The 19,580-nt window shown below is 41.0% G+C and overlaps 2 protein-coding genes across 3 annotated transcripts; one reads left to right on the forward strand and one right to left on the reverse strand.

Moving 5' to 3' along the window:
* Positions 1 to 4,294: 4,294 nt before the first annotated feature.
* LOC106700083 (interleukin-20 receptor subunit beta-like) lies at positions 4,295 to 13,862 on the reverse strand. Of its 2 annotated transcripts, none has more exons than XM_023335388.1 (8): positions 13,829 to 13,862; positions 10,501 to 10,755; positions 9,624 to 9,750; positions 8,530 to 8,714; positions 7,479 to 7,603; positions 7,153 to 7,300; positions 6,292 to 6,446; positions 4,295 to 5,326 (listed from the first exon to the last, which is right to left on the reverse strand). In XM_023335388.1, the coding sequence occupies exons 2-8, from the start codon at positions 10,553 to 10,555 to the stop codon at positions 5,234 to 5,236; spliced, it is 888 nt and encodes a 295-aa protein (XP_023191156.1). In that variant the 5' UTR covers positions 10,556 to 10,755; positions 13,829 to 13,862; the 3' UTR covers positions 4,295 to 5,233. The 2 variants fall into 2 exon arrangements, with proteins under 2 accessions (XP_023191156.1, XP_023191157.1); XM_023335389.1 differs by lacking the exon at positions 13,829 to 13,862 and adding an exon at positions 10,852 to 10,879 and having other exon boundaries at positions 10,501 to 10,758.
* Positions 13,863 to 14,663: 801 nt separating this feature from the next.
* Positions 14,664 to 18,149, forward strand: LOC102233363 (claudin-15-like). Its single transcript, XM_005812850.2, has 5 exons — positions 14,664 to 15,082; positions 16,697 to 16,861; positions 17,356 to 17,437; positions 17,531 to 17,644; positions 17,753 to 18,149. Exons 1-5 carry the CDS (start codon positions 14,866 to 14,868, stop codon positions 17,823 to 17,825), a joined length of 651 nt encoding a protein of 216 aa, XP_005812907.1. The 5' UTR covers positions 14,664 to 14,865; the 3' UTR covers positions 17,826 to 18,149.
* The last annotated feature ends 1,431 nt before the right edge of the window (positions 18,150 to 19,580 follow it).

Consider the following 19,580-nt stretch of genomic DNA (forward strand, 5'->3'; position numbering starts at 1 on the left):
TTTGATCAACAGTTCAATCAAATTTAGACTTTAGATGGATGTGTTAAACATTCATGTTGGAAAGACAAAACAAGAACCAGTTTTATAATATAAAACAATAATCTTTGAAATAAAAAGACGCAGTAGAGCTGAACGTTGAAACAATAAGACAATAAAACTGTTTAAATTCTTCAGTTCAACTCAGATTCTTGCTGAAATCCGATTTTCTGCATTGTTGATTATTTTATTAATAAAATATGATCTCAATCAATCAATCAATCAATCAATCAGATTTTATTTGTATAGCACATTTCAGCAGCAGGCATTTCAAAGTGCTTTACATCATTACAAACACAGAAACACAAAGCAATATAGAATCAATAATCAAAACACGACATTAAGTCAAGTTCCATCAATAAATTTGTAATTGATTACATTTCAAATACAATCCTAAACAGGTGGGTTTTTAGTCGAGATTTAAAAGAAGTCAGTGTTTCAGCTGTTTTACAGTTTTCTGGAAGTTTGTTCCAGATTTGTGGTGCATAGATGCTGAAAGCTGCTTCTCCTCATTTGGTTCTGGTTCTGGGGATGCAGAGCAGAACCAGAACCGGAAGACCTGAGAGGTCTGGAAGGTTGATACAACAACAGCAGATCTTTAAAGTATTGTGGTGCTAAGCCGTTCAGTGATTTATAAACTAACATCAGTATTTTAAAGTCTATTCTTTGAGCTACAGGGAGCCAGTGGAGGGACTTTAGAACTGGTGTTATGTGCTCTATCTTCCTGGTTTTAGTCAGAACGCCAGCTTTATGACCCCAAGGTGATGAACATGCCTGTGTGGACTTTAGTTTCTCTGAGATCAACGGACCAGAGGAGCTTCAGCCTCATGTAGAGTCTGGACTCGTTCGTTTGGGTTTAATGAATCGGTTGAGAACTCTTACTGTTGTTCCTGTTGAACAGAAATCTGGTCCAGGCGGACATCTTGGAGCCACACTGCGCCCTGACCCGCAGGCTGTAGTCGGAGTCAGATCCCAGGTCAGAGGTCAGGTCGCAGCTGGTGAGGGGGATCCTCTGGCACTCGGGAGCGTTTATCCAGCTGCCGTTCTTGATCAGGAGCTCAAACTCCCTGAAAACAGAAGCAGGAGGAAACAAACTGACTCAGAAACCAGCCTGACTCTCTGACGGTCTGGTTACAGTCACTGAAGTTTCCATCAGCTGGGTTTGGTTCCAAGAGAAGACTCTCAGTAATCCTCGCTGATCTTTTTCTCTGTGTTGGTTTTGACCTCAGGTTCAGGATCAACGTTGCTCAACAGCCGTTGATCTGCATTCCCCCTGCAGACGCTGCAGCTGTCAGTCAGGCATGCTAATGGCTGCCAGGCGTTGATCACTCTGACCTCCTGTTTGCTGTGACTCACCTGCCTCATCCATCAGGTCGGGTCGGTTTGCTGGAATATGAAGCAAAACTAAAACATAAACAGTCAGGCCGCTGGCGCTCATAAACAGCATGTTGTCTCTGCAGCTTGTGTGAATTTTACCCGATAAATAAATCTGTGTTTTCATTGTGAGAGGAAGAAAACATGAGCTGCTTCCATCTGGGAAACTTTTCATTTAGTCTGAAGCTGCTGCTGGTTTCATTCACTGTTAGTTTATTACTAACAACCTCAACAAGGTTTGTCTTCATAAGTTTATTATGTTTTAAATACTTTACACTATAAAAACATAACAAGATAAATTTATTATAAAACGAAACAAACATTGCATTTTGTAAAATTCCATCAATAAGATCATCAATGCACATGAAATATATTGATTAATGATCCAGTTCTGATCAATCCAAAGCAACTCTGACAGGTTTTAGCCTTGATTTAAAGGAACTCAGAGTTTCGGCTATTTTGCAGTTTTCCAGGAGTTTGTTCCAGATTTGTGGTGCATAGAAGCTGAATGCTGCTTCTACATGTTTGGTTCTGGTTCTGGGGATGAATGGATGAATTTCTCTATGTTTTGCTGCGACTTTAGTCCTCTAATCGTGGAAATGTTCTTCAGGTGACAGAAGGCCGACTTTGTAACTGACTTTATGTGTCTGAAGGTTCTGCAGGCCTGATCTCTAAAACCAGGCGGATCCCAGAAACCCTGATGGGACATGAACACCTGAATCTGTCACTACGACTTTAAATCTCTGTTCAGTTTTATTATTTAAAGGGAGGCTAGTTAATATTTTTATAATAGAAATGATGATTTGGCAGAAGAGCTAACATCTCTGAGCTAATGCTTCGGTCTTCACTGTGTCTCAGGCTGAGTGTTAATTATGACCCACATGCAGGACAACAGAGCCAGCTGTGTGATGAAGAGGAGTTTAACACTGAACTGAAAAACATTTTAAAAAACCATGAGCCAATCAGAATCAAATGAGGGACAGTAGAGGCAGAGTGCATGCTGGGAAACTGAGGGAAGGAGACTAATTAACACCGAGGAGAAATGAACAATAACAACATTGTAAGGATTTGAGTTTTATGTGTTTATTTAGGTTTCTGTGTCGTTGAGTCTCTGTGTTGTCCCGGCGACCCCTTGATTGACCCCAGCTGTGTCTTGTTGCTCGATTCCCCTCTGTGTATTTAAATCCTGTGTCTCTTCGTCCTTGTCGGCTCCTCGTCTCAGCTGCTACCAGTTTTGAGCTCCTAGCCTTCTGCTCACCTGCGCTGCCTGCATTTTGTGCTTAGTCTTCATGAAATCATTTCAATCTACTAACCTGGGTTCACTGCGTCACCATTACACAACCCGATAACATGACACATATGTCTTTAAAACACTTTACAAATAAGTATATTATCATAATCTTTATTATTAGGACACCTATTATTATTATGATCATTTCACTGAATCACTAATGTGACATCAGTCCCAAGGTCATGATTCAAGCCTGATAAAAAAATAAAAACAAAGAAGAGCAGAGATTCAGTGTTTGTGATGAAGGTTAGTAGTTGGTGGCAGAAAATCCCAAACAATGAGATTCATGATGGCCTCAGATGTTAAGAAGTTTATTTTTCAGGTTTGTTCCAGAAGGTTAAATTTTGATAAACTTAGTTTAGGTTGATCATAACATGATGACTCTGGGATGGATGTGATGGTTTCCTGGGAATGCTGCCTGACAGGATCTGAGTATAATGAGCGATTATGAAAACAAATCAGGAGAAAATGAGTTTCTAGAGAAGATGTCAAAAACCAGTCCGACTTAATTCTTCACTAGTTTTCTGCTCTTTGTTTCTCCTGACTGGTTTGGTGTCAAATAACATTATGATGTCCAATAAAGTGTCACTGATGTTTTGATTTTAAAGTTTTTTTATTCTCAGGATGCGTTCAGGTACAGATGGGATTAATAAAAACCGAGTTCCAGCTAATAAAATCCTAAAACAGTTTAATATGTTTAAATATGAACCTATAAAACTGGTTTATAGGTTCTTTCGTTCTCATGAGATTGAAAGCTTTTGTAGCAACGCGTGGTGAACGGAGGAATGCTGTTCCTTCAGAAGAGCCGTCGGAACAATTGGCCGACACTTCAATGAAGTTTCTGATTTACAGCAGCGTGACACACAGTTAATCACTGACATAAATCATCAAAATATCAGGAAACTAAAAAAACAAACATCTTTCATTCATGCAGAGTATTTAAATTCTTCATTTTTTGATCAGTGCTCTTGAGTTAATACGGACAAAATTATACTTCATTTTAAAAAACACATTTCAACATCCACAAAAAAACAAGAAGGAAAATTTCTGTTTTAGGAAAATCAAAACAAAACATTTATTTTAAATTCAGTCCAGAAAAACATCAGAAAACGACTTCAAGATAAATAATCTTCAACAAATTATTATTTTAGTTTTCATAGAGCAGCGTTCCAACATTAAACATGATTTTTATCCAGGAAGTTTTACATTTAATCAGATCTGGATGAAAAACAAACATTCAGAATCATTACTGATGAAAATCTTTCACACCCTCAGAACAATAATGCAGAAAAGAAAGATTAACTTTCCAACATGAATGTTTAACACATCAATCTAAAGTCTAAATTTGATTGAACTGTTGATCAAACGGAATCAGAAAATGTTTTTATTCTGGACAGAAAGTTGGGTAAAAAAAAGATTTATTTCAGAAAAAATAAAGACATGAACTGAAATAAAGACAAAAGAAAAACATCCAGGGCGTGCCGTGGTGGCGTAGGGGATAGAGTGACCCGTATTTGGAGGCCTTGATCCTCGACGCCGCCGTCGCGGGTTCAACTCCCAAACCCGACGATATTTGCTGCATGAATTCCCCGTTTCCTGTCAGCCTACTGTCATATAAAGGACACTAGAGCTCATAAAAGACCCCCTGGAGGGGTAAAAAAAATAATATAGCATCCATGGACGTCCAGCTTTAAGACTGTCATGGCAACGGGGCATTACATCACTTCCTGTGTGGAGGAAATGGTAACTGTTGCCATGGTAACTAGCTGCATCAGGGAACAAAACCCTGAAAATGATTCATGAATATTCTTTAAATCTTTTTATGACTAAACAAGAACCAGTTTTATAATATAAAACAATAATCTTTGAAATAAAAAGACGCAGTAGAGCTGAACGTTGAAACAATAAGACAATAAAAAGGTTTAAATTCTCCGTCATCAAAACGTTTCTGTCTTTTTCCAGACGATCTCTGAGTTTGAACCTAAACCAGGTAAAGTGTTCATATGATGTAAAACCTGAGAGATAATATAATATAATATAATATAATATTAATATAATATAATATAATATAATATAATATAATATAATATAATATAAAACTACCTTTACGTTTACACAATTCCTGAATAAACTGGGTTAAAATAAATCTTTTATGGTGGAAAATAAAGAAATAAAAACCTGTAACTCACCAAATCCTCGTTTTTTATCAGGGTGGGAAAAGTTTCGGTTTTACTTTTTATATATAAATATAACATGATCTTTTTCTGGTATTTTCAGAGCCTTGAACCTTCTGAGAACAGCTTATAAAAACATTCATTGACTGTCTGTACAACACAAACATGCTGTGGCTGTGACCTTTGACCTCCTCCCCCCTCATGCTGGTAAACCAGCAGAACCTCGAGGTCGGCCTCCTTCGGTAAGCCGGACCCCGGAAACCCCCGGTCGCCCGGGGTGACGGCTGTTTCCGTGGCGATCACAACGCAGCCCTGACAGCTTGTATAATCGTGCAGGTAGAGCGGCGCTGAGGTAGCGTCACGTTGCTCCGCCTCTCAGCAGGTGGGGCGTTTCCTCACAAAGCTCCTCCCTCTGCTGGGGAATCGCAATCCGGACGGCGAAGTTTCCGTTCTGCACACAGATCAAAAACCTGGTTCAAAACTTTAACATTATTTAATAAATCCAGATCTAAATCCAAACTTCCTGCTTCCTGCAGTTTGCTTTATTTCTACACCAGTTTCACAAAGCAGGTAAAACCAAAAACAAGCCGCAGGAACGCCGCTCATCCGGTCAAACCGACGGCAGCAAATCCACCGTTTCTGGATCAAATCATCATTTTTCTCTGTAACTTAATTACAGAGAAAAACAAAAATGTCTGAACAGAAGATCAGTGTGGAAAATCTGAATCTGAAGTGGGAAACGGGATCATTCAGAGATAAACAGCTTTAGAGGATAAAATGTATAATAATAAACGGATGTCCAGTTTCTAATTCTGACCAAATTTCCTGTTTCAACATTAAAATAAATTAATTTAAAAAATGTAAGATATTGTCAAGGATTTTCTTGTTTTGTGGAACATTTTCTTCCCGGAAGGCAGGATGAGAAATTTGATGTTCAAAAGTGAATCAATCAATTATGTTTCTCTATCACTATAAAATTATAATATTTTATAAGTTATTATTTTTGGTTGAGTTTTTTAGTGATTTTGTTTTTGTTTTTATCCTTAATGCCACAAAGGAGGTTTTTTTTCAGAGAAATGCCTCAACACTATTTTTTAAATTTAACTTTTTTTATTTTAATTTCGTACATTACAATAGTTTGTTTAGTTTCTCTTTAGAAATATAAAAGTTTCTCCAGGAGAAAATTCCCCAAAACATAACAATATGTCAATAGTCTTTTAAACTTAGAAATAAGAAAAAGAAAATCTTGTCAAAATGAGTCTTCAGAACATGTCAGTCTTTTTTCATCATACAAATTTTCTCACATTTTGCACCCAGAAATATTTCTGTGAAAATCTCCCAATGAACCTGACGTTGTTTAATGAACGAAAACACAATAAAAACTGAAATGTGCAGCTGGACGTGTTGAAGACTCACCAGCGACGGCGGCAGCGGCTCTTTCTGGAAATACTTCTGACAGGAGTCGGGGCGACAGTGGACGAGCGACCAGAACAAACCGATCAGGAGGCCCAGCGTGACGACGACCGTCATCGTCACCGCGGTGGGCTGCTTCCACGCCGGAGCGCCAGGACCTGCAGGAGAGCCAGGCACGGTTCTGATTAAAGCACCAGCCAAGTGGGAACTCATCCGTTTTCTAATGAGATTCGAGTCTTAGGAGGAATTCACACCGGCCCGGTTCAGTCCGCTTCGCTAGGCGCGGTGGGAATGCTAATCGAACTCTGGTCCAAACCTCAGTCTGGGTTCAGTGGAAGTGAACATTAGTTCGGTTTGAATTCAAACACCAAGCGGACCTGAGACCGCTCCAAACAGTAGACTACAGAGCAGGGAATTCTGGGTAAATACAACCAAAACAAAGGTGCTAGCCTAGCGCTAGCAGGAGAAATGCCCTGTGTTGTTTTACCAATCGCTAAAATCTGACGCCTCCATTTGAGTTTTTGTGAAGAAGGAATTTGAGCTCAGTATCTAACGAGGTTTTCAGGTTGTTTCATTCAGTGGTTGTTGGTGCAGCGCCCCCACAGGCGAGGAGGGGAACAGGTTGCTCAAAGAGTTTGATTGTTTGAGTCAAAGCAGAGAGAAAAAGACCCACAGCAGCTGGAGCAAATGTTTCACCTTTGGTCCCAATCAAACCGACTCTACTGGACCACCAGATGTGAAAACATCTGTTGTGTAGAAACCGTCAATAAATACTATTAAAACCAGAACAGCTCTATTCTTACAGCTGATTAACCTGGTTTAATGTTTCTGGAGTCAAACCGAAGAGTGAAACGTTTTCCGTACCTGTGATGGAAACACAGTGGCTGTCGGTGAATCCACTCTGCACGTCCAGATTCAGGACAACCTTCGCCTTGACGCAGTACACCGCTCCCTCCTGCAGGGCGGCGACCTGCAGCACCTCCTGGTCTGCTGGCATGGAGTAAGTCTGGGTCTGAAGACACAGAAACAGAAATGCAGGAGAAACGGGTCAGTTCATGCTGAGTGAAAACAGCTGCAGGCTGAGATAATCAAACTTTAGTTCTAGAGACCAGAAAGAAACTGAGGGGGAGAAGAAGAAGAAATGAAGATGAGAACGAGATGAAGAGGAGCAGACAGCTGAAGAAAACAACCTGCTGCTCTTTGTCTTTCCTCCACATCGTCACCATGGTAACGGCGGTGAGAGGAAACTTCCTGACGGACACCAGCAGAACGTCGCCAGCTGCCGTCACCCTGAGCTCAGGAACTGGAGGCGTGACTGCAGAGACACATGATCACACCATCACTTCCTGAACATACGACCTTTGACCTACAGAGAAAAGCTCAACCAGGACTTTGACTAGGCCACTGCAACACCTTGTTTGTTTTATTTGTCAGGCACTCTGCTGCTGCCGATGGTCCAGTTTGGACCAAACTTCAGACTAAATGTTCTGTGGCTGCAGAGCGAGCCCACATCATCAGCCCTCCTCCACCGTGCTGTTAGTTTCTAACATGATTCTGTTCATCACAGACAAACATCAACATGTGTTTCCAAGGATTGTTACTTTAAGCTTTTAAAATAAGTCACAGGTTTTCAGTCTTTTTCCTGTTGTCCTGTTGACCTTTAACCTTTAACCTACTAACTGAAATCTGAGCTGTATCGTCCTCTGCTGAGAAAACTCACTGTTCTAAGATGTTTTCCACTCATGAAAAATCATTTCTCCGTGGAACAATAGAAACGGCTTCATAACTCTTCTCAGGTTGATGAGCAGCAGCCATCTGGCGGCCATCTTTACTGCAGTAAACAGAGCGCTGCGGCGGCCATCTTTACTGCAGTAAACAGAGCGCTGCGGCGGCCATCTTTACTGCAGTAAACAGAGCGCTGCGGCGGCCATCTTTACTGCAGTAAACAGAGCGCTGCGGCGGCCATCTTTACTGCAGTAAACAGAGCGCTGCTCAGTAACGGCTACGTTCTTCTGTGCATGCTCATCACTTTGGGGTCATAAAGTCTGATTGAGATCATATTTTATTAATAAAACAATCAACAATGCAGAAAATCGGACTTCAGCAAGAATCTGAGTTGAGCGTCTGGACCGGCTGTGTGAACTTTAGTTTCTCTGAGATCAACGGAGCAGAGGAGCTTCAGCCTCATGTAGAGTCTGGACTCGTTCGTTTGGGTTTAATGAATCGGTTGAGAACTCTTACTGTTGTTCCTGTTGAACAGAAATCTGGTCCAGGCGGACATCTTGGAGCCACACTGCGCCCTGACCCGCAGGCTGTAGTCGGAGTCAGATCCCAGGTCAGAGGTCAGGTCGCAGCTGGTGAGGGGGATCCTCTGGCACTCAGGAGCGTTTATCCAGCTGCCGTTCTTGATCAGAAGCTCAAACTCCCTGAAAACAGAAGCAGGAGGAAACAAACTGACTCAGAAACCAGCCTGACTCTCTGACGGTCTGGTTACAGTCACTGAAGTTTCCATCAGCTGGGTTTGGTTCCAAGAGAAGACTCTCAGTAATCCTCGCTGATCTTTTTTCTCTGTGTTGGTTTTGACCTGAGGTTCAGGATCAACGTTTCTCAACAGCCGTTGATCTGCATTCCCCCTGCAGACGCTGCAGCTGTCAGTCAGGCATGCTAATGGCTGCCAGGCGTTGATCACTCTGACCTCCTGTTTGCTGTGACTCACCTGCCTCATCCATCAGGTCGGGTCGGTTTGCTGGAATATGAAGCAAAACTAAAACATAAACAGTCAGGCCGCTGGCGCTCATAAACAGCATGTTGCCTCTGCAGCTTGTGTGAATTTTACCCGATAAATAAATCTGTGTTTTCATTGTGAGAGGAAGAAAACATGAGCTGCTTCCATCTGGAAAACTTTTCATTTAGTCTGAAGCTGCTGCTGGTTTCATTCACTGTTAGTTTATTACTAACAACCTCAACAAGGTTTGTCTTCATAAGTTTATTATGTTTTAAATGCTTTACACTATAAAAACATAACAAGATTCATTAATTATGAAACACTCACTCAGACCTGTAACTTTCTATAGACACTAAATGTGAGCAAATATTAGTTTTGTCCTATAAGTAACTCAAAGCGGATCTGCAAACAGAAAAACTCTTCTGAGCAAACAGAGCAGCTGAACAGAAGCTGCTTTCATTTATTTGTGTCCAACGTAGAAATGATTATTTCTACATTAGGGGTTAATAAGTCTGTTTTTATGTATTATTAGAAAATAAACACAGAGAGAAAAACTACTCCTCCTGCGTTACTCTGTTTATCAGATCAGTGGTTTGGTGACTTTACTCACCCCTGGTACTGAACGGAGTAAAGCACGGTGGAGTTGCATGATGCTGTGGGCTGCGTCCAGCGCAGGACGTGTCTCATGTTGACCGAGTCCATGCAGACGGTCCCAGGAGCCGGCGGCGTCCTGACGCCTGCAGGAGAGTTTCCATCAGATTGTCTGAGTGGACGGAGATCTTGTTGCTCTTTTCTTTTAAAAATATAAATCCTTATACATTTGGTTTCCTTACAAACATATAATAAAACATTTAATTCTGCTGAACAATAAGTTGAATAAAAAACTGTCAAATGTTTGTCAGTAAAATGAACCGAGCAGCCGATGGATGAAATGTCTGCAGGATGAATTTAATGTTCACAGAATCCAGTTTGGCCTGAAATCAGTTTAAATGATTCTGATTAATTCCAGTAGAACCAGAACAACACGACCAGCTTTGTTATTCTAATGATCCTGAAGTGAAGTGAATATACATTTAACTCAATATTACTTTACTTTATAATTATTCTCCAGTCTTAAAATGTCAGAATTTGTCTGAAGACATTTTAAAGTCGAACTGATCGTCGCTAATTCTGATCATTTATTTTCTATTTTTAATTTCACTTTAGTAAAAACATGTTGAAGTCGTTCTGCTCTTCAATCAGCACCAGTAATGATTTCATGTTTACAGCACAGTAATATCTAAATAATGTAAAAATCACATTAATATCTAAATAATGTAAAAATCACATTAATATCTAAGTTTCTGTGCAGATATTTTTTTGTTGCATTAATGCTATGAAAAACTGCAGCAGGAATAATTCTGATATTTTAGACTTGAGTTTGAACTTCTAGTTTGTTCTGGACGAACCGTCTCTGCTGGAGGAAAAGTTCAGACGTTTCTGCTCACCGTTGGTGAACTCCAGCAGGACGACCATCAGGAGCAGCTTCCTGCTCATCGCCATGGCAGCAAACCGCGGGACGGAGCCCCACGGAGTGGAGAAACCAGTCCGGTTCTGTTCCTGCGGGAGGAAACGTGTCTGATGTCCTGCGGAGCGTCGCTCTAACCCATCGTCTGCTCGGTCCAGCCTGGGAGAGGCAGAAGAGTCAGCAGGGATCCGCTGTGATCTGCTGGTGATCCACTGAGGAAATGCGACGCGCCCAGCTGCTGAGGAAAGATTTGAAGACAGAGATCTGGTCGGACCGGCTGGGAAAGCCTTCAGGGCTTCACCTGTCGGCTCCGGTTCACATGGAGACACACCTGGACGGATCAGAGGGAGAAGCTGCTGCTCCGCTCTCACCTCACTGACAGAAAATAATTATTAAAAACATATTTCAAGTCTGATTCTGTCCTGATTTAGTTTTCCTGGTGCCCTGACCTCTGACCTTTCCTGCAGCTGAAACAGATAGAGTTGTTTTTTTTCCTGTTTTCTTGTTGTTTTCCTGCAGCAGTGACCTCTGACCTCTCCTGCAGCAGTGAGCTCAGGGCTCAGCATGTCGACGCGACGCGTTTCTCCGTTTTTGTTTCTCGACGCGTGGAGCCGCAGCATCAGTTCTGCTCTGACCAGATCAGCTTCTGTTGAACCAGTAAAGTCAACTTGATGGTTTTACTGGGAGGAAATTATTTAACATGTCTGATCACAGAGAAGCTGCAGAGACCTGAATGGATTCCAGGTAAAACAGGAACTTCTGCACAGAACCAGAGACTCAAAGTGACTCAGGAAGGTTAAAAAACAGGAGAAGAAACTGAAACAAACTGATAAACTAAAACATTCATGTTTTCAGTTCTGATTTAAAGGAACCAAACGTTTCTCATGAATCTCTGTCACATTTCTGACTCAACCTTCTGACTTTATGATGTCAGAGAATATTTTTCATGTTTTTATTTTGGACGTCTCGTCTCTGCATGGCTCTAAAAGTAACATGCAAGTAAAACAAATGTTTTTTATTTCCGGTGTGACTCTGTGTTTAAGCTGAGCATTAAAACATAATGATGTTTCAAATCTGAGCCACTGGTTTTATGTATTAAGTATTTCTGCCTTGACTGAAATGTCTGAAATAATTCTTTCATTTTTACACCACAAACTATGGAAGCTTTGAATCAGAGAAAATTGTTTTATTTTGAATTTTTTTCACATCCAGGTTTTTATCATAAATATGTAAAATTAATGTATAAATGTCTCAGTGTTTTGGGCCGTTTTTCTCCTGTGGTTCTGAAACCAGTAACGTTTGATTCTGAGATCAGAATAATCTGAATAATCTGAATAAATCTGAAGGATCCAGATGTTTTATTTAAATCTCCCAGAGAAGATCCAGCTGTTGGCTTGTTTTGGTTTCATTTTTGTGTTTATTTTCTTGTTCATGCTCCAGCTCTTCCTCATTGTTTCATTCTTTATATTCCAATTATTCCTTTATTAGGACGTTTCTATGGTTATTGTTTATTTCCTCCTCTTCTCTCACATCATTTATTTTATTGTTTCTAAACATAATCAGTGTTAATATTCCGGCTGTCTCTTCCTGCACCGTCTGGTTTGGACTCATCAGGTAAAAAGTCAAGTAGTGATCCTCTGTCAGAATAGAACATCTCTGTTTTTCATCCAGTCTGCAGGTTTTCTTCTCTAAACTTCTGCTTTTCCTCAGGCTTGTTTCTCTGGAATCGTCTTTCAGATTCGTTTCTGAAAGACATTAATTTGAGGGATTGAGTGGAAATGAGAGAATGAAGTTAAAGTTCATTAAAAATCTGTTCATTCTGTTTAACTGGAAACTTTCCAGTTTTCAGACTCTTTCCTGTATCAGCATCACTTTCTTATTCAGTCCTGTAAACATGTTTGCTTTGCAGCCTGAAGAAAAAACAAGAAAAACACAAAAACGCTGCAAAGCAAAGAAAACATGAAAAACTTCATAATATCCAAACGAATTGAAAAACACTTTTCTGAACCCAGAGGGAAATTAAATCACGTTATTGATTTTAGGGAACAGTTTGTGCCAAGTTTAGTAAATCACAAATTAAAACATGTTAAGATAATCATTTCTGTTATTAAATATAAAATGTAACTGAAGTGGAAACAGGAATTAAAGTTGCTCTGTTTTCTAATGTGTGACAGAAAGGTCAAAGGTCAATTCGTCAGGCTGCTGAACATGTTGACCTGCTGACCTGCCCTAGTTTACAGTAACAGTTGTCGTGGTGCCACGCCCAGTTAGGAGAGGCGAAACCGACCGGAACCACCTGACCGGGCCGTCAGAGGTCAAGAAGAACCAGAATGACGGCAGATTCAATAAAACCTGTGAGGTTGTTGATGCAAATCGTTCAGAATCAGTTTGGTTCTGGGCCGGTTTCAGTCGGGTCGCTCAGCTTCTTCAGCAGTCGGATCAGAACGCGTCAGACTTTGGACTCTGGCAGTGAGCAAACATTAACCAGCAGCCGCCATAAAACCATAAAAGCTGCTGACTGGCCTGCTGAGTTTCACCGAGACCAGAACCGCTGGAGAACCCAAACCAAACCAAACCCAAACCCAAACCCAGACCCAAACCAAACCAAACCAAACCCAAACCCAGACCCAAACCCAGACCAAACCCAAACCCAGACCAAACCCAAACCCAGACCCAGACCCAAACCCAGACCCAGACCCAGACCCAAACCCAAACCCAAACCCAGACCCAGACCCAAACCCAAACCCAGACCCAAACCCAAACCAAACCCCGACCCAGACCCAGCCGCCCCGCTGCCTTTATCCTTTATCCAGACCATTTATTTAGTTTACCCTGAGGTTTTATGATGACATCATCAGTTTCATGTTTTCATGTTTAAAGTTTTTTCTGGATCAGGAGAAGCGGATCAACATCACCGTTTCCATGACAACATCTCACTTCTTCTTTCCTCAACCTGTAAAGGTCAACCTCGATTAAAACAAAGTTCCACATTTTCATTTCTTCAATAAACACAAATGATGGAGATCAGAGTGAAAACATCCTGCAGATAAATATCAATATTACTGATTTAATAAATACCAATAATGTTGATTTAAATGTCATTTTTATGTCCAACTATGAAGGTTGCAACTCCTGTGAAAGAAAACGTGAAAATTTCTCATTTTGTCTTATTGAAAAATAAATGGATGGATGATTTTTAGATTTTAGTTTTTGTTTCTGGTTTGTCTTTACAGGAAATGTGGTTTACAGTAAAAGTCAGACTGTGACATCATTAATGACATCATTAACGAGGTACAACGGTTGGTCACCTGGTGAAGAAGACGTCTTGCCACCATCTTGCCACCATCTTGCCTCCATCTTGCCTCCATCTTGCCACCATCTTGCCACCATCTTGCCTCCATCTTGCCACCATCTTGCCTCCATCTTGCCGCCATCTTGCCACCATCTTGCCTCCATCTTGCCACCATCTTGCCACCATCTTGCCACCATCTTGCCTCCATCTTGCCGCCATCTTGCCACCATCTTGCCACCATCTTGCCTCCATCTTCCTACCATCTTGCCTCCATCTTGCCTCCATCTTGCCGCCATCTTGCCACCATCTTGCCTCCATCTTGCCTCCATCTTGCCTCCATCTTGCCGCCATCTTGCCTCCATCTTGCCTCCATCTTGGCTCCATCTTGCCTCCATCTTGCTCTGCTTGGTTGTTTCTGGTTTCTGTTTTTTCAGGTTTTGCTGATTAACTTGTAAAAATGCTGAACATGTTCCAGAAATATTTCTGACTCTTTCTGAAGTTTTACTGGGAACCAGAGACCCTGAAATGTTTGTCCAGTCTGTCTGGGACAGGAAGTGTTTGTCTCCATAGCGCTGGCTGCCATGGCAACACAGCTGATTCCTCCTCACTTTGCAGGTTTTTAATTGTTTTAGGGTGAAAACCTGCTTGTTTGGTTCACCATGACCTCCAGTCTCTCTACTGGAGTATCTGAGGAGTGGCTGAAGACTCTCCATCATCATCATCGTCATCATCATCATTATCATCATTGTCATCATCATCATTACTGTGGCCATATCAGAGATGAAGGGAACTACAGGGAGTGGCCCTGCGGTTTATGGCCCTGGTAGAGACTAAAGTCCTGCTCATAGAGCCTCAGACTTCAGATTAGCTGAAGGAGAGGCATCAGTGACGCTCTGACTTCACCCACCAAAGGTTTCACCTCTCAGGACTTGCTGCTCTTACTTTCTGCCTTCAGGCTTCCAGCAGAGGCTCCTTCAGCCTCAGATCATCTTTAGTACGTGGATTTCTTCTTCTGTTCTTCATTTTGAGAGGTTTTCCAAAAACGTTGCGACCATGTCGACGGCAGTGGAGGCAGTGGGGTTCGTCATGTGCATGATTGGCTTTCTGATCACCGGCGCGGCGCTAGCTAACGACTACTGGAAGATCTCCTCGGTGTCCGGCAGCGTCATCGTCTCTCAGAGGGAGTTCGAGAACCTGTGGCATGCCTGCGCCGAGAACAGCGCCGGCATCGCCAACTGCCGCGACTTCGAGTCCATGCTGGCCCTCCCAGGTAAGATCAGCACCTGGAATTAGCTAATTGTTTACTTTAGACACAAGTTTTAAAATCTCTCAGTGAAAAACATAAAAAAAAAACATTGAAATTAGACATTTGTATCAGATTTCTACCATATTAGGTCATTTTATATCTGGTTATTTTCTTGCTTTACGTTAATGAACTGAAATCAGGAACTGATGTAATTAGCTTCATTGCTAAAGTAAATCTGTCCTCAAATTAAAAATCTGTTGAGTTTATTGGTGGATTTTATTTCCTGAATAAATGATGAGCTGAGTGGATTTATTTAAAAGCCCAACAGGAATTAGATCAGTTCGCCCAAAGTGGCGCCAGGTTTGGGTCGACGGTCCAAAGGTTGGGGGGTTTCAGAGTCTGACGTTTCCCGCCCAAAACAGAAAGATTAGAGACTGGTTTGTCATTTTGTTTCAAATTAAACGGCTAATAATCTCAACAAAAGTTAAACTTTTAAATATGCTTTAATTTGTTCCTTCCATCCTGCTCTGGATTGGTTTCTTTTGGACGCCATTTTGAACGTCTTTCCCTGCTGGTTGTAAAATGGAGGGAAAAGAGAAGTGAAGCAAAAAAAACAACTTGAATATTTTAAAAAGTATTCAAAGGATTTAGATTGTAAAACATATTAAATGTGTAAAAATTTAAACCCTCATTAATTCTTAAAGTTATTGAGAGTTTTTATCAGAAGACATTAAATTTAGATCTTGGCTCCTGTTTCCACATTTTACTTAAAACTTTTCCAGTTTTGGGGAAACTTACATAAATTCACCTGATAATGTAGTTTAAGTTTCAGAAATGTTTTGTGAAACCGACATGAAGGTTGTTGGAAACCAAACGCCAACATTTCTCTCCTGAAACTCTCGGCCAGTCGTAAAAAGGAGCGGCGGTTTTTATGATCAGCAGATCAATTTATTACAGTAATAAATTACTGCAGCAGCTGTAATAAATTACTGCAGCAGCTGTAAAGTTCCTCCTGCTTTAAAAGGAGTTAAAGTCTGATTCACACCGAATTAAAGACATTTCCTTAAAAACTTTTAAACAACCTCTGAAAAGATGTTGGAGCATCTTAACATTTTACCTCTTAACCTCCTCTACTTGTATAAAAGTGGTAAAATAAAAAAAATGAATCTAAAAACACTCACTGACTTAAATTTGACAAAAAATAGCAGAAAAATAAACATATTTCATTATTTGTTTGTTGATAAAACCTGTATTTTTGTAGTAAGCAGAAACCAAAGTGATGATACATAAATTGACCTTATTTCGAACATTTAAAGCATAGAGAAATTAAAATTGACCTCAAACAGAAAATGTACACAATTTTACTTATTTTAGTTTTTATTATCAGTTTCTGATAAACTAACATAAAACTCAACTCAGATTAATCAAATTTAGACACAGATCCATTCATACATGTACTACATGATATTTGTATGACAATTTGTCACTTTAAACCGATTTTATATTTTCTGTCATAATTTTTTAGTTTCAGTTGTTTTTGGAAAACGTTTTTGCCACATAACCATAGTTTATTGTAGGAAAGCAACATCAGCGCGTGTGTGTGTGTGTGTGTGTGTGTGCGTGTGTGTGTTCCTGCAGCTCACGTCCAGGCGTGTCGCGCTCTGATGATCATCTCTCTGCTGCTCGGCCTCGGCTGCATGATCGTCTCTCTGCTCGGACTCAAGTGCATCAAGATCGGCTCGGCCACCGTGGAGTCCAAGGCCAAGATGGCCGCCACCGGAGGAATCATGTGCATCCTGGGAGGTAAGCACACACACACGCACACACACACGCACACACATACCCCCACACACGCACACACATACCCCCACACACGCACACACATACCCCCACACACACACCCCCACACACACCCCCACACATGCACACACACCCCTTCATTCCATTTTTAAAGCGGATGAAGTTTCTTTAGCTGCATGAAGAATTTGTTCAAATTCAATTAAAGTGACGATTTTTCACCATAATTTCAATGTTTTTCCCAACTTTAATTTGGCAAACATTAAGGGTTTAATGTTGAAATCATGATGGAGATTAAAGCTGCAATTGGACCTAAAGATGAACAAAAGAAAAAAAGTATTTTTTCCTTTTGTTCATCATCAAAAGCAGCAAAAGGCAAAGCATGAAACTGATTCACAGCATGAAACAAACATCCAAACTGGGAATATCAGCTTCAAAATGATGCAATGAATCCAAAATGACCCAAATATTTTCCATAAATCAACGTGTTTGTGCTGCAGGACTGTGCTGCATCATCGCCTGTTCCTGGTACGGATACCAGGTGGTTCAGGAGTTTTACAACCCGCTGTACGGAGGAGCAAAGTGAGTTTCTCCAGTTCACAGCAACTGGACTGGACCTGGGCGGGTCCTGAACTGGACCTGAACTGGACCTGAACTCTGTTTCTGTTTCTGCAGGTTCGAGCTCGGCGCCGGCCTCTACATGGGTTGGGCCGGAGGTTCCCTCTGCATCCTGGGTGGAAGTCTCCTCTGCAGCGCCTGCAAGAGAGCGTCACCTGCTGGAAAGAAAGGGTAACTGAGCTGACTGTTTTATTCTTCTCAGATCATATTTACGTCACGATGCTGCAGCTAATTTAAATTATTTATAAACCGCTCTGAACGCTGCGCTTTGTTCTGCAGAGGTTACCCGGCGAAGAAGGTTTACACGGCCACGGCCCGGACCGACACAGAATCCCCCAAAGCTTACGTTTAATCACGCGTTTCCATCTGGACTGTTTCCACTCGTTTCTAGAAGGTTCTGCTCAGTTAAGCTGTGACATAAAAAACAAAATAACTTGAAGTTTTTCTCCATCAACGTTTGTTTTTGGGTTCAGGATGAACCTCCTCAGATACGCCGTCTGAAAGTCACCTTCTACGCTGATGATGTTGTTGCTGTTGCTGTTTTCTGTCTTTTGTTTGAATTATTTTAAATCTTCAATGTTGGTTTTATTGAAAGTGAAGAAAATATCTGATTGATGATGATTTTAACAAAACTGTTTTACATTTATTTTTATCTGAATAAAGTTTGTTACCAAAACATTTCAGCTGCTTGGTTTCCTCAGAGACTCTGAACCAAAGAACTAAATTTTTATTTCGTCTGACCATCAAACGTTCCCTGAAAGGAGCTGATTTTAGACCAGTGGCCCGTTTCATCTCATAAATGAAGCTTTTATGAGACGATCAAGACTTAAAACCACGAAGCTGTTCCTTCAAACCAGGAAATAAATCAGATAATTGAAAAAATATATACAAATATTGAAAAGGCAATATTTCTGTTGAAAATGCTAAATTTTAAGCTACAAACCCTAAAATGTTAGCAGCTGTTTGCACAGCTGTGTGTGTGTGTGTGTGTGTGTGTGTGTGTGTGTGTGTGTGTGTGTGTGTGTGTGTGTGTGTGTGTGTGTGTGTGTGTGTGTGTGTGTGTGTGTGTGCGTTTGTTTCTAATATTTTGTGGGGACCATTTTCCTAACACATACTACGTTGTGGGGACCCACTGCTCCTTGTGGGGACCGAAGCCTGGGGGGTCGGATTTAGGACTAAGGTGTGAATTGAGTTTTGGTTAGTTAGGTATGTAATGGTTATGGTTATTATAAGGGTTAGGTTAAGGTTTAGGCTGTAGAAATGAATGGAAGTCAATGGAAAGTCCCTGCAAAGATAGCGCTCAAACATGTGTCTGCATATGGGGGTGTGCGCGTGTGTGTGTGTGTGTGGGCGTGTCTGTCTGTGTGTGTGTGTGTGGGCGTGTGTGTGGTGTGTGTGTGTGTGGGCGTGTCTGTGTGTGTGTGTGTGTGTGTGTGTGTTTGCGCTGTAATCTGAAGTGTAATTTGGATGATTAATGCGCTGCAGGCAGTAATCCTGCTCCTCTCTACCTGCTGACAGGCAGGTCGGTGGATTAACGCCCCGCAGCATCACCCTCCAAAGCCGTGCACCAGCTCTGCAGACCGGATCAGAACCGGCGCTCAACCTTCAGAACGCTTTCTGCACACACTCCACATGTCAAAGGTCTGAGCAGCTCAGACTGTGGCGACATGTGATCATGGCAGATGTTCTGAGAAATTGTCCGATTTATTCAAATTTATTGAATTACAGCAGAAAACAGAATGACGGTTGTTTATTGATCGGTCTTTTCTCTGGTTTTTAAAATGGTTCCTTTAACAATTTTTAATCTTTTATCTCTTCATAACTTGGATTCTTTTTCATTTTGTTTTTCCAGTTTATTCTGTTTTTGTTTCAATCAATCAAGTTTATATGTAGAACATTTCAGCAACAAGGCAGTTCAAAGTGTTTACATCATAAAAACACAAAAAGTCATAAAAACATCAAACAGTCAACAACTGAGAAACCAGAACAAATATTTTAATGAGCTCATGTTGCTCAATGTTTCATTTATTATTAATCAAACTCTACACAGATGGTTTCTAGTCTAGATTTAAAGGTTCTCAGTGTTTCAGTTGTTTCGCAGTTTTCT

This window comes from Xiphophorus maculatus, chromosome 6, assembly GCF_002775205.1.
Source record: "Xiphophorus maculatus strain JP 163 A chromosome 6, X_maculatus-5.0-male, whole genome shotgun sequence".
Lineage (NCBI taxonomy): Eukaryota > Metazoa > Chordata > Actinopteri > Cyprinodontiformes > Poeciliidae > Xiphophorus > Xiphophorus maculatus.